Here is a 23297-nt window from a genome sequence, read left to right as displayed (position 1 = left end):
ACACAGGAACAAACTTAAAAAAAAAAAAAAAAAAAAACTTTTTTCACAGAATGCTAGTGCACGTTTGAAGTGATGGAATTACCATGACAACAGATCGTTCTCAAGTCGCCGAGGAACAGACACAATATCTCATTAAGAAGCCTAATAGCTGTCAACATAAACAAATCCTCACACACTAAATTCTCATTGTCAAGTTAAACTCAGAAACTCAGTTCAACAATGCCCTCTTTAAAAGACACTTCACACAGTGCCCGTGTGAAGGTCTCTCTTTAGTAAACTGTAGCTACTATATATATATTCCAGTATATATATACTTATTTGAAGGGTTTCATAATGCATGCAGCTTTCAGTTAGCACAACGTAATGGTCCACTGCACATACTACAGAATCCTCTCTGTGTGCGGAAGTTGCTGAGATGACATTGACAGGCCAGTGTTTCACTATGAGCCATCTCCATGAGAGCGTCGATGCATAGACTGAGTATGCCTGTAATGAGGGCCGCTGTGCACAATTAAAAGTGTTTTAATCATAACTTGCAAGAGTAATTGTAAATTTGATGAATGATGTTAGAGCAATTTATTATGGGTCTGTGTGACTCGGGTCCTTACGAGAACTCCATGTCCGTATTAAACTCCTGTCCATATTAAAGAACATTTTCAATGCCCCTGGCTTCACAGACAGTTACATATGCACTCTTTTTTTGCGTATGGAGTTTGAAATATCTTCTCTTTAGTTCTCAATTTTTTAGTTTAGTTCTCAACATGTACATTTTTTTAGAATGTATCTTCCTACCTTTAAAAAAAATAATAAATATTAACACTTAAAGCTCTCATGTATATACAAGAACTATACAATACACATAGGTGGTTAAACTGCACGAAGAGGAATGAAATAATGCCACAGTTATTGCCATGACACTGGGATTGACAACATTCCACAAGACAGCGTCTCAGCGTCTCTGTATTTCCCCATTTGTAAATATACTTTACATTACACAGCTGGATGTTAATTTCATATCCACTACTTGAAATTTACACTATATACAATATTTGCTTGAAAAATATATCAGTTTAAAAAAATATCAGATTTTTTTTCTTTCTTTTTTTTCATTTTTTCTGTTTTCATTTAAAGCATATGTGAGTTTCACAAAAGCAATGTGCATGCATTTGTAACATAATGTGTGCTTATCAGACACACACACACACACACACACAAACACACTTACACCCACACACACACACACACACACACATACACACACACACACATACACACACATTGGGATTGTGAGGACTAAGGGCTTTGTGAGGACCATCACACTGAAGAGGGTGGATGGCTTGTCACACTTCACCAGCACCTGAGGGAGATGCACAATGACAGTGACACCCTCATCCAATAAGCATGGCCTGACTAAGTCAGCCAAGGGTCACCAATGTGTTTGTTCATAAAGCAAAGCAAAATTAGTAGTTCTGATGCACTTGGATAGATACCAGTTGAGCAGGCAGACATCAACAACAAAGGTTGGAAGCAGTCATGATGCAGTCACTGCATTTTGGTTCTTTTAAATGTCACGAGTTGCTTTAGAGTTAGCACCATTTTCCAAATATTTTGTCTACTTCCATTTGTTATTTTAAGCAGAGAAGGTAGGTCAATGCTGTGCAGATGCATAGTGATTTCTCTATGGTTGCAGGCATGTGTGTGTGCATATGATGTAAATTACTATGTGCATTTGAATATTGACATGTCTATGATCTGTGAGTGGTTGTGTGTGTGTGTGTGTGTGTGTGTGTGTGTGTGTGTGTGTGTGTGTGTGTGTGTTTGTGTGTGTGTTTGTGTGTGTAAGTTTATGTATGTTTGTATAGGAACTGAGGTAACCATTCCGGGTTTATGTCCACTGGTAAAGAGTGATGAGATGAGACGAGAGAGTGTGTTCACCAGGAACCATGTAGAGACAGTGAGCCGATGAACAAACAAACAAACAAACAAACATAAACAAAAAAAAACAAAACAAACTGACTATTATTGAAAAAAGCAGCTGCTCAGGTCTCCATTGGCAAGGTCCTTTGCGTCAGGGGCCTCTCCGATTCCACACTGTCCCTTCTCCTCCCCTCACTGGCCTCCTGGGCGCCTAAAGTGCTGTTGCCATCCTCTCCGCTGGGATGGGTGGTGGTGGACTGAACTGGGGGTCCAGTGGGGTCCAGAGGTAGAGGGGTCCCAGAGCTAGAGGGCGCCTGGGCTTGGTTCTGACTAGTGGGGGGCTCCAGGGGTGGGGTTGAGGGCAGAGGCGTAGTAGCGTTTTCCTCGGGAGAGATGGACGCTGCCTGCGGACTGGGAGGCGGCGATGGGGTTTGGCCTTGCACTGTGGCACGTGGTCTCCTCGCGGGCGTCTTGGTGGTTCGCACTGGGGCTGGCGTGGAGGTGCTGACGACGGTCGAGGCCGTCGTGGCGTCTGGAGTTGGAACGATGGCGCTGGAGTGGGTGGGGGCAGTGACGCTGTAGCGTGGGTTGGGGACGGCAGTGTCCAGGTTGGGCGTCTGGGTGGTGGTGGTGGCGCCAGTGCTGGCAGGGCCGATGGCCCTCTTACTGCAGGACTCACAGCAGAGTTTGTTGTAGCCTGGGATGGAGCAGTAACGCGCTAGTACTTCCATCTGGCAGAAAATGGATTTGTCGCCCAGGCATGGTTCGTCTGCACAAACACAGAAGGGGGGGCAAGGGTGACAATTACAAGGGTAAAAACAGACTCTAATCACCACAAGTACACACACCTCTCTACGTTACCCTCACACACACACACACACATACCATCACAGACACCGACCCACACTCGACATTTCACCTGTCTAGCTTATCACAGTCTATTGTTGAATCTAGTGAATCATGAAAACAACAATATTGACCATGGAGCAAGAGGTGACAGGCAATTCCTAGAATAAAAAAAAAAAAAAGTTCTCCCTAGGAGAGAAATATGATTTGGGTTGGCAAGCTCTCCTAGAAACATCACCTTTCTGTGAGAACATGAAACTTTTATCAAGGGAGGAGCAGTGTGGCAGAATTCTCTCTGTCTATTCTCTTCTTTGACCACCTGCCATGACCGGAGGTGTACTTCAAGTCCTTCCTTTTAACCACACACTCTTTCCACCCTTAAAAAAAAATAGCCCTGGGGATACACCCACACACACACACACACACACACACACACACACAAACACACACACACCCACACAAACACACACACACCCACACAAACACACACACAAAAGCCTACTCCACAGCTCATGTTGTTGTCCTAGTGGTGGCCTGATTTAACTTCAGCCCTGCTGCTTTGACAGGAACAGCTGGAAGGTGGTCAACATACTGGAGATTTTGTTGATGGGGTTGTTATCATCAGCATCTGAGTCACTTGAGGTCCCGTTCTCCACCACAACAGTTGTGGGTGACGGAAGTGAAGATTGGCCTGTCAATGTGGACAAAAACAGTGATTTTAACCCAAGTCCATCTAGGCACAGCTTGCCATTGAACAAATACTAAGAAGTATGAATAGTATGAATATGATTTCAACATTTAAACATAACATAAGACCTTCTGTCATAGCCCAGCCATGTTTAGTGTTACAGACTACCCCATTCCTTTCAACCTTGTCAGCTCCTACAATGTCATTGTTTTAATACACACTAAGTATATAAGTATAAGTATATATTATACTCTTTTGATCCTGTGAGGGAAATTTGGTCTTTGCATTTATCCCGGCGCTAACCAGTAGGCCACGGCTGCCCCAGTAGGCCACGGCTGCCCCAACACTAGACATTTAGATTTGCTTATTTGGCAATGTGGCACTGCACTGTAGAACAATGTGGCACGGCATGTCTGGAGTTGAAGATGTATCCAAAAAGGACAAGCATTGTCCACAAGGAAATTTCACTGTCACATCTGCACAGGCTAGATGCTAAAATTCCACAATTATAACAGAAAGTAATGAGAAACATTTCCCACCTGCCCCTAATGAGAAAGGACGGGGACTTCATTTCAAACAATAAACAGAATTCTCAGACAGGTTCCTGAATGTTGTTATTAGCCCACCACAGCAACCAGAGGTAAGCTTTGCATGCCTTTCTGTCTCCTAGGCTTTTCTTAATGAACAAAATCTATTGACAAAGTTCTGCTCTAGTGTTATTGCTTTGGCTTTTATTAGGCTGATATGATTTTAAATAATGTATAATCATTCTTTTATTTTGTTCAACTTTTCATTTTGACTGTGCATAAAATTATCTCACCCCTCTTGTTGTACATCCCGTTTTAAACACATAGTACTGTCTCTTTCTTTATCATTTCAGGGACACATTTATTTTCCTTTTCAGATCCCATAGAGAAAAAAAAGAAGTATTGTTTAATAATTGCAAACAACTGTTAGTATTCACATACAGACACACACCAAGATACTCTGTAGATTCTAAGGATTATATTTGATTGTCACAAAACGCTATACACAATACAGAACTTGTATTTGATTCATAAAAACACTGCTGCTCAGATTCCAGGAACTGTATTTGATTCTTTGCAGCCGCTGGGAGGCAAAAAGGACTAACCATTCAGGGCTAAATTATCTCCACTCTCCCACCAATTAAAAGGTAAATGAAATGGCGGTGATGGGGTGAGAACAATGTCACACTTTTCTCTCTCTTTTTTCATTTCCTTTACCTGGACAAGGGGCTAGTTTGCATATGAGAACGGTTTCTGGCTTTTCTCCCTCACACTGACCACTGCTGTTGTCCATGGCACGGCAAACAACCTGCCTTTGCTGAATGCCTTCACCACAGGTGACCGAGCACTGTAGGAGAAACACACACACACACACACACACACAAATACACATACACACATGAGAGATCATATGAGGACCAGTGGACACAACACGTCTTTATTATCTCCAAGGAGCAATTAGTTGCTCAGCTAGCAGTTAGAAACAAGCTCTTAGAGAACAGCTATGCGTACACCACACCAAATATTTGCTGGTATTTGACCCAAACCAGCAAATAAAACAGGTTAAAACAAACTCAATAAACAAGGATAAAACATTTTCATATTTTCAAGTGGGGTCAATATTAATATCCAATACATCCAATGAAAGTGCATGAACTGGTGGGCTTTTGCACAGACTACATCAGTGAGCGGTTCAAAGGTTAACTGGCTTTCGATTGTTGTCCCTAGACAATAACACCTTGAACAGTCAGACCATTAACTCATTGAATGCCAAGCTGTTTTCGGAAGCTTTGTCCTAGAGTGCCAGCAATCTAGACCATTGTTGATGATTTTTGTATAGCCACAGCATATTCTGTGTTATAGCTATGAACACGTACAATGGCTCGTTTGAAAGGTGAGACTTTAAGCTCTCAGTGGGTGCAAACCGTGTATTTCTACACGCCTCTGTTCCTGAGAAATCCCAAGCTAAACAGTGGCTAGTTTTCTTCAAAATCCATGTTTTTTTTCTAGAAATGGAGATATTGCGTCTTTTATATGAGTCACTATCACCGACATATTCGGCACTCTGGCAAGGGCGTGCCCTCTTGCAAGCGTGACTCGGCCTACCACCCACTCCGCTAGGCCCGGCTCGTGGTGGAGATGGAACTCCCTCCTCAGCACGGTGTTCAGTCACTCCTTGTAATGTTTTTGAGCTGTCGTGGTCAGAGTCATCTTATCTTAGTAGAAAGGTGGACTCATCCAGCGTTGTCTGGCGAAAACGCACCTGCTGCAATATCTTTTTCTTCGACTTTTTCATTCCTCCCTTCAGCACCTGAGAGGTGTTGCCTGCAAAGTTTCTGGGAAGAGATCTAACGAGACCTGCCACCTAGTGATAAACCCACGAAAATAAATGACCTGATTTTGACCTGGCGTGCATGTCACTGATAGGCTAATCAGTGACTGATTCGAAACAAAGCGGCAACCATCAAAAGCCGAGTTTAGATAAAATGTCCAGATCTTGCGTTTTCATTCGTTTTTGATCGTCATATATTTCATTTCCATTCATCATAGAGTTCCCAAAATCACATATAAGGTGTGTTAGAGTGTCTAGTTTCGTAATTAAAAAAAAAAAAAAAGCTAAAAACTTAGTATTACGTTTTTGGCACTCAACGCAAGGGAAGGAAAAACGTAATATTACGTTTTTTGGCACTCAATGAGTTAATAACAGCAGGGGGCTGCTTTCTAAAATGAATCATCATCTCCTTGGATTTGAACATATTTATGTCCAGGATAGAGTGGAGCCATGCTGTATTTTGCTGTCACAGTGTCATCAGCAAAGTTTATCATGTCTGCCTTCATAATGTCACTGTCACTCATGTGTGTAGAAAACAAACAGGAGCGGTGCGAGGACACAACCCTGGGTGGGGAGAGTTGGTGGAGGATAAGAGCATCAGATAAAACGTCATGTGAACTTTGGCTTTGGCAGTATCTATGGCTGCAATCCTTCCAAAAGATTTCAGATGCAGTGCATGATTGGATTGAAATCGCACTTCCACTCAACACAAAGGCTATGCACAAATGGATACACACACACACACAAATGGATCACACACACAAGCACTGCTGCACTTGCCGAATCCTTTTTTGTGCCTAACGACTAAACAATCGCACTGTTGTTTGAAAAGAAGAGCACCTTGTAAAGAGCGAACGAAAAGGATCTGCGTGAATTAGTGAAGCCATCCTTATACAGTACATAGCCTACACTTCTGTCCCTCCCCTGACTGTAAAGCACTGTTATTATGTATGCATGTACAGCTGGAGGATATGGGCAGATGGAAGAAAGGATGATACGGATGGGAGGACAGACAATGAAAGCCATAGTGTTAATTTTGTCACCTATTTTTAATTTAGTCTTAGTCTTAGTCTTGTGACGAAATGTCCTTTTTAGTCTTTGTCATTTTTAGTCATTCAAATATCATTTTTGTTAGTCAAGTTTTAGTCGACTAAAAGTCTCGTAATTTTAGTCTAGTTTTAGTCAAACGAAAACTAAAGGTATCTTAGTCTTAGTCAGTTTTAGTCAAAACATTTTAGTCTTTTTTTTTATAACTAATTATTTCTGATTACCATTTGAGTCAAATAGTGTTTCACACATCTCAATTTTCCAACAATATTGTGTGTCCACAGAGCTACTCGTCTGTTATAATTATTCATTCAGATTTTTTGTCACAGTATGTTTACATGCACAGGTAAGTCAAGCTACAATTATAGCTCAGTTGGGATTTGACCATAGACAGTAAAAGATTTGACTGGACCACTGTCATGATATTCGTAGACCAGTGTTTCTCAAAGTGTGGTCTGGGGACTACTGGTGGTCCGCAAGCTATCCCAAGTGGTCCGCGAGCAGACGTGGTAAAATATAATATAGATGAGTTGTTTGCAATATTGAACCAACTTGTATGTAAATCCAAACAGTTCTGCAACACTGTCTATGTAAGATATGCCAGTTTAAATCATATGAATCCTCTGACACAATAAGCAAAGTGCAAAGGAAATAAGCAAGGTGGTTCAGTGAGTAGGCCTATTGTGTAGACTGATATACTGTTGAAGTAGGTCTAATCTTTGTCTTTTTTTTAGCTAGGGTTAGTTAAGTGGTCCTTCGTCTGAAAAAGTTTGAGAAACACTGTCGTAGACCCAAGTATTAATGTTTTACTCCGCCAAGCTAGATGGCGATATGCGCCCAAACGCAACACATTCCCCAAACAAACTCTCCATCTTAGCCATAGCTAACTTGCTAGCGAACTTTCCATATTAGCTTACTTGCTAGCAAACTTTGCATCATCAGTGTAACTAGTTAAATAGTTGACATTACATGCTGAACATTTTCGTATGTACATTCTGGGGGATGTTAATTTGTATGAGAGAAGCTTCAACTTCTGGGCATGTAGCATTGTGGCATAAAAGCTTAGGTAGTTAGCTTAACTCTGGCAGAAATCTCCGGTGTTCTTGTTCCATGTAGTTTCGTGTTGCAGCCACAGGGTTGCAGCAACAGCACGTAGACTAGCCTACAGGAGCATGAACTCATTCCGAATATTTAGAAAATGTAACAGATAGATATTCTGTCTTCTCATTTTGTAGATGAAAATGAAGAGAGGTTTTATCTTATTCTTTATTTCATGCAAAACATTTTAGTCTCGTATTTTTTCGTCAACAATAATGCATCTTAAGATAGTCTTAGTCAGTGTTTCAGGACATTAGTGCCGTCTCGTCGTCGTCTCGTCTTAGTCATGAAAAAAAAGGTTGTTGACGAACATATTTCCTCTCGTCTCGTCTGACGAAATTAACACTAGAAAGCTAGAACGTATAGAATCTCTCATGCACAATAGAACACTTCCTTTTCATGGCGACCGTGATGACAACTAGTACAACTAATAAGCACGGAATGCATCTTAAACCTGTACTTTATTTAACAGAACTGGTACCGGCAAATATAGAACAACGCATGTCACCGGCGGCCCTAAGTAACCTCCATATCGAGCACAGATCATGGCATCATTATAAAGAGCAATGTACCTTCTGCTGCTTCTAAATCTGTTACAGGTAAGAGGAGTTACAAGAAGAATGGAGGGGGTGAGTGAAAATGGAGGGAGAGAGGGACAGAGGGAGAGAGGGAAAAGGAGAAATTAGTAGAGAGGGAGTGAAGGGAGCACTGGTGGAGCTGAAGCTGAGATAACCAAGTTAGGGGGAGAGAAAGATTCGTGTGTGTATGTGTGTGTGTGTGTGTGTGTGTGTGTGTGTTCGTGTGTGTGTGTGAGAGAGAGAGAGAGAGTTTGTTTGTGTGTGTGCATGTAGAAGCAGATGGGCTTTAGTATTATTCTTTTCTCTAGTATTAAGTCAGGTTCTGCTCAAGGTTTCTTCCTGGAATATGGGAGTTTTTCCTTGCCACAGTTGCCATATGGCGTGCTTGTAGGGGGTTAAGGGTTAAGGCTGCCAGTCTTCTGGTCGTTGTGTTGCTTAAATGTCTGTATATAAAGTCATATAACCACAACACATACTAAGAACATACTAAGGACAACTCTCTCTCTCCCACTTACTTCCTGTCACTCTTCACTGTCCTGAAAAAAACATGCATGGATGGAAAGAGTAAAAGTATAAGTATATATACTCTTTTGATCCTGTGAGGGAAATTTGGTCTCTGCATTTATCCCAATCCGTGAATTAGTGAACACAGCACACAGTGTGTGTGTGTGTGCGTACATGTTTGTGTGTGTGCTATGGGGAGGACCCTTACCTGTGACCAGGCACCGGTCCTCCAGGGTGCGGGGCAGGCGGAGATGTTGCACGCGCGGCGAGCTTCGGGCCGCTCCTCGGCGCAGTACTTGGTGTGGACGCTGCGACTGGTGCCGTTGAGCAGGGCCTGCGTGCACGTCACCACTCGGGACTGGTAACCTGCCTTCCCACAGGTCTTACTGCAGGGGCTCCACTCCTCAACCACCCACCTGAAAACACACACACACACACACACACACATAAACTATTCTGATGACCATCTGTCAGAAAAATAGATTGATAAGACAGTTTCTTAACTTTCTTAACTTATATTAGCCTGTGTCTTTTTTCCCCATCTTGTGTCTTTGTGTATCTTGTGCTATTTATGTGTACCTGACTGCGAGACAAGCTTCCCTTTGGGACAATAAAGTTAACTGAACTGAACTGAACACACAGAAAGAGAGACAGACAAACACACACACACACACATACAATGTCAACACATGCATGGATGGAAAGAGTAAAAATACACTACAAGATGTATAAATAATCCACTTTACCCTGATGTATGACAAGTGTGGTAGCTTATGGGTGACTAGTGTGTGATTCTCAGCCTACAGTTTTTTAAAAGGTGCATTAAGCCATGCTTGCTGTCAGAAAGAAAAGTATCGTAAAAGCACCAACTTTCGCCCCTTTTGTTCGAAAATTCTAAAAGAAAGATGTTTTTTAATACTTCAAAATAACATTTGATAAATTAACCATACATTTTTAGTAGCCATAGGTGTGTAGATTTGAACAAAATCTGGGTTGTTTCTTAACGGGAGCATTTACTGCCTTAAAAATCCGATTTTGTTTACCGTGCTCGGAGTTTGGTTCTGGGCTAGTGGATGTCTTATTTCCGCCCACTCACTCGGCACATCAACGCTTAGATCAAGAATTCTTGTTGCAAAGTCAATATTCCACTCACCAAGCGGATTTGTACACGCAGCGTTACAACACTGTTTGTAGCTCTTTGAGTCACGGTAAAATTTCATTTTTGGTACAGTACATAGGTAATTTAGACACATTATGGGGTCTGTGCTTGTGTTTCTTTAGGAATCTGCCTTCTTGGTTTGTATAGACATGAATATTAAATGACACATACATGTAAAAGGCCGGAAATAGGGGTGACGTTCCGATAACTTCTATATCCATAAAGATATGACAGTGTAATTCTAAAGATTAGGATCATAATTAATTACGATCAGTAAAGGAGAACGTGGCCTAGCTTTTCCTGCATCTATTTGTCTAATTTCTTTGTGTCTGTCATTTCTCAATTCCTGCTTCACATGTTTCAGAGTCAAGAAAATCTAAAAAAATGAATAAACTATCACTAAACACATATTTTTGGCCAGGTTGCATTTAAATACCTAACAGGGCCAAAAATATCGCACTCAGACAGTTAAACACACGTTTGTGTTATGCAATAAATACACCCCGTCCAAGCACTTTCTGCCTGGGGATGAGATGACCGTGGTGCTGGACTCACTTAGGCTGACTGCATTCCTGGACATTGCAGCGTTTCCGTATGGGCTTGGGTTTCTTGCCCAGCTCACAGAAGTTGCGGTGCACCAGTCGGCTGTCACTCTTCTTTCTGCAGCCGTACTTAGTGTACTGGACACCTGACGAACGGTTCACAAGATGACCACGGATGAATAGGCATGGTTAATTACAAGGGACACAAAAATAGCAATTCTAATTAATGAGGAGAGAGTGGTCATTATACACTCGCACACAACACACACATTCACATCCAACTTGAGAGACACACAGTTACAGTATGTACAGTACAGTACTCTTCTGCATACATTAGTAAAAAAGGTCAAAATTACACTCATTTCTAATTCCCCTAATATCTAAACCAAATTTCTGAAAGTTTTTTATACACACACACACACACACACAAACACACACACACACACACACACACACACACAAACATGCACAGATTGCACACACACACATTCACACACGCAAACATGCACACACACACAGACAGAGAGAGAGAGAGAGAGACAAACACGCATGCACATACAGACACACCCACACACACACAAACACACGTATGTACAGTACACGTGAACACACACATACACACAGACAATCATGCACACACACACACACACACACACACACACACACACACACACTTACACTCCAGTGTTTCCCACAGAATTTAATTTTATTTGTGGTGGTAGGTTTGCAGAATTAACCTGAATGCAACAGTTTTTAACAAATTAATGCAGTGTGGTTATGATTCTAACCAGATTTAAGCACAATTTAGTACAACCAGGAAAATCATTGTGTGGTGGTCAATATTGATATTGTGGTGGGCCTCAACAAATAAGTCAATGTATGGGAAACACTGCACTCACACTCACACTCACACTCACACACACACACACACACAGTCACCAACCTCCTCCACAGGGTTTGGAGCACTGTGACCAGCTCTTCAGTGCCCATTCGTACGTGTCCAGTTCGGCCAGCAGCACGTTGTTATTGGTGATGACAGGCACCAGGTCCTCGTGTATGATGTACGTGTAGGTCAGGCTGATCTTAGCCTCCTCCTCCTGAGGGACCACCTGAGCACAGATACAAAGATGTCTGTCAACAGAGGTCTACAACTACACACACACACACACACACACACACACACAAACACATTCACACAAACATTCACACAACAGAGATCTATAGCTATTACTGAAACGCCTGAAACACCTTCACACGTTTGCCCAGTAAACACAATAAAGACAGAGATGTGTAATATCATCCCGAGCACAGTAGGCTTAACACACACACACACACACACACACACACACACACACACACACACACCACACACACACACACACACACACACACATATACGCACACACACACACAATCAATATCAACAATATCAAAATCAACACTCGACTTGTTTAGAGATCTATCTGTGATATTAAACTGCCTATGAAATGCACTACTTCATAATGGAGTATGTGTATTTAGGGCCACATTCTCACGGTTTTTCTTACAAGCACAACAATGCCTTCATTGAGAGGCCCAATGGTTTTCAAAGACTCCTTGCCGGTGCCGACAGAATACTCCCACTCAAGTCCATCCTCAATGAACGTCTTGGACTTCACTTCATCACCCTTGGAGTTCAGGATGAAGTTGCCCGTCACCTGATTTTTCACAGCTTCCGGGAGTAAAAAAAAACAGAGAGCGAGAGAGAGGGAGAGGGAGAGAGACAGTGAAAATGCAATCCATGATGTAAAATAAACCTATTGCATGCCCCTTCAATCTTGTTCTATTGCATAGCCCTTCAGTCTTTGTGAGAGCGAAATGCAAAACAAGCACCCGGCGCTAAAGCTCCTTGGCTCCAAGACGAGGGACAGTGGAAAGGTGAGACAGTTCACAGGAACTCCTACAGGAGTACCGGCAGGATGGAGAGCGCACTATGAAATCTGAAGTCCATTCCTGAGGTTCCGCATTAATGCCACTGCTCCTCAGCTTCGAAGGAAATGGACGCTGGCCATCCTCAGAGGAGCTGGCACACAGGGACACTATGGATTCTGCAGCTCATACCTTAACATTAACCCTGCACCAGAGCAGCACAGGGACACTATGGATTCTGCAGCGAATACCTCAGGGTTCCCACTCTAAGTCAAATGTAAAATTCCATGACTTTTCCCTGACAAAAAAAAAAAGAATTTCCATGACTTTACTATTTACTAACGTATAGCGTTAAAGAATATTTTACTTTTTAGAGTGAGAGATGAATAAATGGGTATTGAATAAACAAAGTTGGGATACTCAAGGAAGCAGTAAAGCAAATTACCAGTTCTGCGTGGAAATATTTGTATTAATGTATTTTGGCAAGTAAATGTTAAACTGCTACAACAAAATTCCCTGATATTCTATGACTTTGCCCCAAAAATTATAAAATTCCCTGACTTTCCATGTCTGGAATAGACTTTCCAAAATTCCATGATATTCTAGAAATTCCATGACCCGTGGGAACCCTGATACCTTAACATTAACCCTGCACCAGGGTAGCACAGGGACACTATGGATTCTGCAGCACATACCTTAACATTAACCCTGCACCAGTGTAGCCTCTGGGCTGGATAAATATCGATTCAAGGACGGTCTCATTGTGCAACTAAGCAGTGAGAAATTTAACATTATTTGACGCAGGGTGATTTGGGGTGATTGGTGTGATCGTGTAAGGTCTGTGAAGTGATAGCAACAGGCTATGCACATACTATATACAGACTATACACAAACACACACACCCTTGCATTTTTATGCAATGTCCTGTAAGGCCCCGAAACCCCAGTTATATTCTGGGCTGTTTCTCATGATCTACAAATAAAGGCTACATTTGACACATATCAAAATAATGAGCCCAACATTGCTACAGTGGCCTCACCGAATTAGGGGCAGTCGTGGGTCCAAAACAGTCCATCACTGTCAAAACCGTGCTACAAAAAGATCACAGATCTTCCTTGTCTTTGCCTTTTCCTTGCCTTTTCCTTGCCTTTCTCCCCTTTCCCCTTTCAGGCACAATGAGATGGCATGGAATATTACAGAGAAAAGATGTATAACTCCCTGTGAAAAGTGTAAGGCTCGGCTGACGATCTTCAAAGCTAATTGGTGTCAACGGAGGGGCAGTTCTGTAGATTAAACATGATGCCTCATCTCTGCCTGCCCACCACCATCACCCATTCCCCTGTACAAACTCACCAATTATGTGTGGGGAGGTCTCGTTCTCCTCGATAAGGATGTGACGTGCTCCCACTGGAATGTCAAACATTTTCAGCATGCCTGACGCCGAGAGGTGACAGAGAGAGAGGGGGGTGGAAAGGATATGTGAAAGGTGCAAGAAAGAGTGACCATAGTATATCATCAAAGAGACAGTTATTGGCACACACGCACGAGTAGCATTTCATCACAGACACACTTATTGGCATTGCTATAACTGCACACACACACACACACACACAGATACACACATGCAGACACACACACACACACACACACACACACACACACACAGATACACACACACACACACACACACACACACACACACACACACACACACACACACACACACACACACACAAAAGCACTGTTGGACCCTGCTCTTTTCTCTCCATCATAAATATAAAAGGATGGCAAATTGTGGGCTACAGTGACAGAGAAAATGAGAATAGGAGAATAGGAGGAGGCTCAAAATGAACAAGATGCTACTAATAATGGACCTTCCCACAGCATGGTATGCCTCTCCCCTACCCAAGCGGATTTCCTCTCAGTCTGAAAGCGCTAATAGGTAATCTAACTACTGTCAGGCCATTTGGCAAATCAAAAGCCATGGCTGTGCAATGCGCACTCACATACAACACTTTCCTGCTTAGATGCCAATTAGATAATACATTTTAAATCAATAGCAAAGACTAACGTTTGATGAGTGTTGTGTGTGTGCTCCTTCACCCTCTCCACATGATTGGTGCGGTGGAATCACCTTTGGTTTAAATCAATGTTCTTGATTATGAGAGCTGCGTTTTAACTAGTCTGCCACGACACAAGTCACACGAGTCCTATCACTGATTTCACAATGAGCAATCAGTGAATAAGTAGGCTAATGAGCGCTAGCATGTGAGAATGTCAGTGTCCAAAAATGAACTGACACCTACAATTCTCAGTCTCAGTCCTCCCCCCCATAATCTTCTATAGGTCGCTGTTCCGTGCACTCTGGATAGTAAATCTATGCTATTTAATTTTCCTGATATGCTCAATTTCAGCAATAAGCCCTCAAAAGGCTGTAGGTTACAATGATTTTAGAACAGCTAAAGGGCAGAACAGTAGCAAGTTCATCACTGTAACCCATAGCTGTGAGTGTGACCCTATCAGACAAGGGCCACTAAATACTGTATGGGCAATTGGTATGGTGTCTCCACTTAAATGTTTAGTAAAAACAGCTTGTTGAGTTATATCTCATTCGCATTCAGCTAAACAACAATGCCATTGATAGGTTACATTTGCTAGGCAGAGTAGCTCCGCTATAAAATCGTTGATCTAGATGTTCTAGTTGTTCTAGACAGAGGTTCTAAGTGCTGCTTCTGTCTCCCTGTACCACATTCCCTTTTTTAGTACCTGGACCTTAACTCAGCTACACTACCCTACATCGGAGGTGGCGAGATCTATCAGGTACTGAAAATCAAAACAGCTGGATGGACAAACCATGCCGAGACAGGAAGTGCATCAGGGGCAGGACTGATAACCCTAAGGTCGCAGCATCACTACCTGAGACCTGTGGACATTCACGTTGTGGGTTGTTACCGTTACCTGTTTTCTTGGGGGTCTTGGTGAGCGTGAGCTTGACGGTTCGGCAATGCGAGTTGTCCCCACTGCACACGCCACATTTGTCCTCTTGTTTGTAGGAGCCCACCTCTTTATCACAGCCCACATGCTGAGAAAACAGAGAAAGAGAGAGAGAGAGAGAGAGAGAGAGAGAGAGAGAGAGAGAGAGAGAGCAGGTAAGGCAGCCATTTTCTAATCACCATGTTAACTGCCCAGGATTTGCACATAAGCCGTAAGGTGATGATGATGATGATGGTACACATGACAACTTTTTTCACAACTCCATTTCCTAGTGTTCTGATTGAATGCTCATGAAGAGTTGGCAACGGATAAATACAGATCTCCAGAGGAAACAATTGTCTATAGAAGAGTGTGTGGACAACATGGCTCAAAAATGTTGCCTGGCAACATTACTCAAAACCTTTTTGTCTGGCTGCCCTTTGTGAGACCACACTGAGGAAAACAATGACAGACAGAGGGTGACTTGGCTGCGGTCGAAATCAGCCTTCGATTTTAAAGCTCGCAACTTGAGGCAATTTTCTCCCCCTCCACTCAAGGGCCGTGGTGTGATTTCACAGAGAAATAAATCAGAGTATGTGAATGAAAGAGAGCGTGTGTGTGTGTGTGTGTGTGTGTGTGTGTGAGAGAGAGAGAGAGAGTTAATATGCATGTGTGTGAGAAAAAGTATGCATATTTTTATGAGCATGTTGAGTGATTACAATATTGAAGCTGAATATGGAATTATGACAAAGTGCATACTGTAGTGTTGATGACGGTTGAATGTCCCTTTTAATGTCTGCTCCGCAGTGGGGCATGTCCTAAACTGTCATTGACTTTCATTAAATAACTTCATGACTTAAAAAGCTCTAATGAGATCTGGTGGTCCCTTGTAAACAAGACCAGAATGTCTGATTCGAAGGCTCAAGACCTCACTGTCAATCTTTCACTGTCATTCTTTTTTTCATGGTGTGTGGTCATGGCAATGTGTTTAATTCAACTTACATATAAATACATATAATTTATACTCTCTGATAAACGTATAAACATATTTACCTTTGACATATGTTTGAGTTAATATGTGTGTGTGTGTGTGTGTGTGTGTGTGTTCCCTGTAATTTATACTTAGCCATGAAATGTTGCCATTCTTCATTCCAGTAAGTTACAGAATTGACTTTAAAGCACTAGGCAACTGCTTGTTTATAAATCAGTAAATGGAGCAGGACCTTAATACCTATCAGACATGCTTCAGCAATGCACACCTTCTCGTCCTCTCAGGTCCCAGGTGAAAACATGTTAGTAAAACCTACTGTTAGAACTAAACATGGTGAAGCAGCTTTTACCCGTATCATGTATTATATTATATTATATTATATTATATTATATAATATTATATTATATTATATGTCCATTTATTCATTATTGCTGCAGCACGTTTGACACTGCATGCTCCCTATGTTGGCTGTGCTGTATAATATATGTACTACGGTATATAAGTTTCAGCCAGCAAGTGAGTTCATGAACAATGTATTCCTTTCTGTTCAATGGCTCACCAGTTAGGTTAGTATTATAATTTAATAACATGAAAGAACCTATTTAAGAACCTCTGTGGATATAACTTTAACTATGGATGGGGTAATTATTTATGTTTACTTGTATGTAAATTTATGTGTGTGAGAGAGAGAGAGAGAGAGAGAGAGAGAGAGAGAGAGAAAAAAGAGGCCGTGTGAGTGTACAGTATATGTGCATGTGTGTGAGAGACAGAAAGAGAGAGAGAGAGAAAGAGTGTGTGTGTGTGAGAGAGAAAGAGAGAAAGAGAGAGAGAGAGAGAGAGAGAGAGAGAGAGAGATAGTGTGTGACACATACCAAACATTCCCCGCGGGCGCAGACGCTGAAGGGATCGGTGTAGCTGCAGCGTGTGCCGTCGTGCATCACCTGGTTCATGAACACCACCTCACCCGTCTCCTTAGAGCGGCAGCTCAGCTCACACTTATGGGCCTCTGGAGGAGGGACACACACACACACGCACACGCACACACACACACACAGGAGCACAAGCTTGAACACACGATTCCATTAAGAGGACTGATGGACCATTTTGTTTTCCCACAGCCTTTTTGGCTAAGTTTTACTAACTCCACTATGTATTAAAGATATCATTAATAGTTATTTACTACTAATAGCTATTTATTGTCTTTATTTTCCTAGCTGTGATGTTCAATCACAGTTGTCTTGACGATAAGGTTAGGTGAATGCATTAAAGGAGCGATTTGTAGGATTGTTACCGAACGTTCTGTAGGCCAAAATCAAAACACTGGTGAACGTTCTCAAGACTACCAGACGCGAGCCTCTTCTGGGTTGCCAGATGTAATGAAGACTTAGCTAACGTTAGCTGACCTGTAGCTGCTTTAACGTTTCTCCAACCATGACCCAGCTACACATTACGGAAACAGTGAAAACAAAAAATACCTCTCTAACCAACGTAACATATTTAGCTGAAGTTAGCGATACAGATGAAGTTTAGCCTAGGCTACCTGTCGTGGAGAAATATGGCCAGCTCTGCGTCAGACTTGATATTTTTCGTTTGGCGAAGACGTCGCCATCTCAGGCTCAAGCTCCTCCGATGTCCACTTAATTTGTTTCTTGTTTTAATTTGGGAAATTATTAATACGCTATTCTAGAATTAATCATTTAAAACATAAACGAGAATTCCAAGATATTCCGCCCCGTAACTCATTTTTTTTCATGGGTTTTACGGGGTTTTACAGGTTATAGTAATGTTGTCAAATAAGCCATTACTTCCATTCATCGTGTTTCCTTACTCTCTGACAACATATGGTGATCATTTTTGGAATGGTTACAATTTATTTTCCATTATTTCCTACATACTGATCCTTTAATGCTCATGTACAATACACCAAAGATTCTAGAACTCTCCCTATTGAGAATGGTAGGACTTTCCACAAGGTAGGATAACTCGACAGGACACTGGCATAGAGCCTTGACCGGTCAGTTGAGAGGACGGCAGGGAAATGGGCAGGTAATGGGAAAGGACTCCCATTACCTGCCCATTTCCCAAGGTGGGATAGGACTAGGGGGTCCTCACCGTCCGGATGCTCGTAAGGCAACCAGGTGTGCTTGACGTTGTTGTGGTACTTGTTGCTGCGCTGGACACACTGCTGGGCACGGAAGTCCTCGTAGGGGCCAGCGCAGTCCTCTGGGTTGCATATCTGGTAGTCGAAGGTGGAGCCAGGGCAGTCACGGCCACCGTATGCAGGACTGCCGAAGGTGGACACACACATATGAGGGCAGAGAATGTGTGTGGTTACAAACTGTGCAAGACTTGCATAATGACAGGGGGTTATGCAACAATAACAAAGGTGTGGGGAGAGAATGTGCATGGTTACAAAATGTGGTCACACACACACACACACACACACACACACACACATACACACACACACACACACAATTCAAAGACCAGAAAAAAAAGAAAGGTGGTTGCAAGAATAAATATGTGAATGTGAATAGATATGTGCATATTTATATATTTATATATAACACACACACACATAGAGAGAAATATAGACATACTGTACACCTGCACATGTACACATATAGTCAATGTGAGGACAAAGTTACTTGGATAAAGAACATAACAAAAACAAGAAAATGAAAATGTTCAGAAAGAGCAATTATCACTATGGGTAGCCAGCTTGCAGAGGGACTTTGACTACCATCACAGATCACTTCCATAGAGCAAATGTAGCTCCAAAAGTTCAATATTTGCATTTGCTTGGTTATATAATAACAGTAGGACAGTGACTTCTCTAAAACGACTGCATTATGCCTTGCCTACTATTTGGTGAGGATTAGAAATGGGCTGTCTGTGGCTTGATTGCATTTAGCAGAGACTGTCATTTATGTGTGATTGGCTTAGATTTGATTTGATGCCAAAAGGTTTGCTGGACCTCCACAGAAAATGTTACATAATGTGTTGTGTGTGTGTGTAACTGTGTAACTGTGTAACTGTGTGTGCTTGCATGCATGCACGATTGCAAGTGTGTGTGTGTGTGTGTGTGTGTGTGTGTGTGTGTGTGTGTGTGTGTGTGTGTGTGTGTGTGTGTGTGTGTATGTATGTATGTGTATGTGTGTATGTGTGTGTGTGTATACATGTGCGTGTGAGTGCACATGTCTGTGAGTGTGTCTGTGTGTGTGTGTGTGTGTGTGTGTGTGTGTGTGTGTGTGTGTGTGTGTGTGTGTGTGTGTATGTGTGTATGTATGTGTATGTGTGTATGTGTGTATGTGTGTGTGTGTATACATGTGCGTGTGAGTGCACATGTGCGTGTGAGTGCACATGTCTGTGAGTGTGTCTTTGTGTGTGTGTGCACATGTGTGTGTGTGTGTGTACATGTGCGTGTGAGTGCACATGTCTGTGAGGGTATGCATGTACGAGGACACATGAATTTGTATGTCTGTACATGTGGACGAAAACATGTGTATGTGTGTGTGCTGAAGATTGTTGCACTGCCTGCAAGTGTGTGTATGTGTGTGTGTACATGTGCCGTACATAGACGCATGCTACAGTATGTGTGTGTGTGTGTGTGTGTGTGTGTGTGTGTGTGTGTGCATGTATGTGTGTGAGTGAGCACATATAGTATGTTTACATGCTACATGTGTGTTTGTGTTTGCACTTGTGTGTGTGTGCATGTTTGTACATGTACAGTATGTGAATGTGTGCTATGTGTGTGTGTGTGTGTGTGTGTGTGTGTGTGTGTGTGTGTGTGTGTGTGTGTGTGTGTGTGTGTGTGTGTGTGTGTGGGTGAGTGTAACGGAGGCAAACTGAGCTAGCATGCTAGTTGCCCATGTAAATCCTCACACCCCTAACCTTCAGAACGCTTCTAACCGCTGAGTTGGGAGCCTGGGCTTTTAGCTCAGTGGTTAGAGCGTTTGACTCCCATGCCGGTGTGTGTCAAGGTGGCGGGATCGAGGGCCGTGAGCGGCGGACGAATTACGACCTCGGTTACATGAGCACATATATGTTTACATGCTACATGCGTGTGTGTGGGTGTGGGTGAGCACATATATGTTTACATGCTACATGTGTGTTTGTGTGTGTGTGTGTGTGCGTGTGTGTGTATCCCTTACGGTGGGTTGTTGCACTGCCTGCTGCGTGAGCGCACCCCTCCACCGCAGGTCCGCGAACACGAGCCAAACTTGCTCCAGGAGCTCCAGCTGCCGTCGTGACCATAAGGCTCGTGCGACGACCTCCAGATGCAATGGCCCTTGAAGCACCACTGTGGGAGGTGGACACACACACGCACACACACACACACACACACACACACACACACACACACACACACAGATGCACACACACACACACACACACACACACACACACACACACACACACACACACACAGATGCACACACACACACAGAGATGCACACACAAGATCAAAAGAAATCCGAGAGAGAGTGTGGTGGTCAGAACCTCTATCATGCTTCCCCTGATGCGCAGACATGCTGCGCGGCTTAGTTAAGCCTGCTGAGTGTTCCTGCCCCAGCTGTGGAAAGCACACCCCCCGTCTCTCCATCAAAAGCCCTCCACACAGATCACTGTGCTCAAGGGCTTGTAGGAAATGTGAGTGCTAATCAAAGATTCTAGAACAGAGCTCTGTTCTAGAATCTTTGGTGCCAATGACCAATGATGGGAACCCTCATGAGGGAATGGATCCTCGGGGTGACCTAAAGTAACCCGGGTCCCTGTGACAGGAGGAGGAGGCCTGCTGCGGCGAGGCAACTCCAGGAGGGCGAATATCAAAGTTAACGTTACGCAGGAAAACAAAAGGGGAGGAAATTAAATGGCGTGTTTTACTTTCTGTCTGTTTTTTTTATGGTTAAACGACCACAAAGCTTTGCTGCAAAACAAAGGACAGAGATGAATATTTATGTTCACCTAAAAGAAGTAGTCCCAGCCCCAAAACATAGTTGCATACTTCCCACTGATCATTAAAATCACACTGCATTTTTCATTAAGGCAGGAAGACAACAATGGGTAAAATGAGCACAAGCAGTCATAAATGACCATGATGAATTATGTTCCTGGTATTCTGCTTGAAGACAGTTAAATTAGGTCCAGTCATTCAATTCCCACTTCGTGTAATGTCTTGCATGTCTTGCTTTGTATGCAATTATAAATAATGTACTATAAATTATAATAATGTACTATATCAATTATCTAGCTATAATTGCTGATTAAATATTCTACACAGGGTATACATTTTAATGCATGAATTCGTCTGAGAGATCAGGGTGTGAGTCTAAAAGCCCACATAATAACATTCATAACAGTATGAGTCACAGGAAATGCTGCAAATGAGTTGTATTTAGTCACGCTGAGAAAAAGAAAAAAAAGTTGAAAGCACACAACTGTCATATTCATTTTAATCCAGATACATTTCATCTTCTCATTTAAATAATTTGCTCTGAAGTGAACTCGATTCAATATGAAAGTAATTACAATCTATTATATTCAAACAAGATGTTGTAAACCTTTGGTCATGCTAATCAAATCTCTTTCTTTGGGCTAAGTTTGCACAATTCTGCCCTTTCTGCCTACTTTTAATCTATTCTTCATATATATATAACATATATAACATATTCTTCATATATATATAACATATATAACATATTCTTCATATATATATATATAACATATATAACATATATGTCCTCCATACATAAACACATAGTGTACCCCAGTGGTGTGAATCTCTCATGTAAAAGACGATACGATTCGCATCTAGATACATGGGCACGATTCGATACAAGAAAAGATACATGTTCATAAAAAACGATTCAGTACGTTTCGATGCGATTCGATTCGATGCAATTCGGTGCAGTTCAAGAATGAAAAGCATTCTGAAAGATTTTTTATCATTTGCTCAAGGTGCACATTCATTTTATATTATCAATTATCATGGTCGTGGTTGTCAATTAGGCAAAAAAAATGTGTGAATATGATTATCTAAACTGAGGTTTGTATCATATACTGTATTGAAAATGAAAAAAGAATAGTCTACATTTCAGTCAAACACAGCAGCCAAATACAACATAAAAATACATTTTTAGAGACTTTATAGATTTTATAGTTATATCTGATTGCTTTCAAGGAGCTGTAGCCTATTGTTGAGGTAAGACAATACCGAAATAAAATAAAACAGTGCTTAAGACACTCTTGGCCTTTTCTCATACACCCTAAGAATAAAATAGGCCTACATGTCAATGAACTCTCTGGGCTTATTTTGTTCCAACGGTAGACCTAATATGCAGAAACCTTTAATGTCACAAGTCTGAGTGAATATGAACAAAATAATAATAATTTGTGTTCGTTTTAGCAGCAAGGGCCAAATTATTCTTTAACATTAAGGAAATCCCTTCATCAAACGTAAGGCTACTCTACAGACTATCATCGCTTTTTAGGAATAGTAGGATAGTAAGTGTTTAATATCGCGCTGGACTTTGAAAAACAAAAGAGTAAAAATTGTCAAACAAACGACCGAGTGCGAGTTGTCACGTGCTTAAGTTGCAGTAGATGTATGGGTAATGAGGTCCTTTGACAACTTTGGGCAATGAATGTAGCCAAAAACGAACTGCATTACCCACAAATCCATGCC

The 23297-nt window shown here is 42.0% G+C and overlaps 1 protein-coding gene across 2 annotated transcripts in view; it reads right to left on the bottom strand.

Moving 5' to 3' along the window:
* Positions 1-1753: 1753 nt before the first annotated feature.
* Positions 1754-23297, bottom strand: part of LOC125287501 (A disintegrin and metalloproteinase with thrombospondin motifs 3) — a 71209-nt gene continuing 49665 nt past the window's right edge. For both annotated transcript variants that reach the window (XM_048233367.1, XM_048233368.1), the window contains exons 11-22: positions 20764-20912; positions 18722-18894; positions 17482-17615; positions 15604-15727; positions 13999-14079; positions 12285-12448; positions 11681-11846; positions 10751-10883; positions 9245-9452; positions 4696-4825; positions 3356-3454; positions 1754-2686 (exon numbers count right to left, since the gene is read on the bottom strand). In XM_048233367.1, the coding sequence (XP_048089324.1) occupies positions 2040-2686; positions 3356-3454; positions 4696-4825; positions 9245-9452; positions 10751-10883; positions 11681-11846; positions 12285-12448; positions 13999-14079; positions 15604-15727; positions 17482-17615; positions 18722-18894; positions 20764-20912 (2208 nt within the window). In that variant the 3' untranslated portion in view covers positions 1754-2039. The remainder of the gene's footprint in view (positions 2687-3355; positions 3455-4695; positions 4826-9244; positions 9453-10750; positions 10884-11680; positions 11847-12284; positions 12449-13998; positions 14080-15603; positions 15728-17481; positions 17616-18721; positions 18895-20763; positions 20913-23297) is intronic.

Source organism: Alosa alosa, chromosome 22 (assembly GCF_017589495.1).
Source record: "Alosa alosa isolate M-15738 ecotype Scorff River chromosome 22, AALO_Geno_1.1, whole genome shotgun sequence".
In the NCBI taxonomy this organism is placed as follows: Eukaryota; Metazoa; Chordata; class Actinopteri; order Clupeiformes; family Clupeidae; genus Alosa; species Alosa alosa.
Note: the sequence above shows the minus strand (reverse complement) of the source record. Positions and strands in the feature narration are given on the sequence as shown.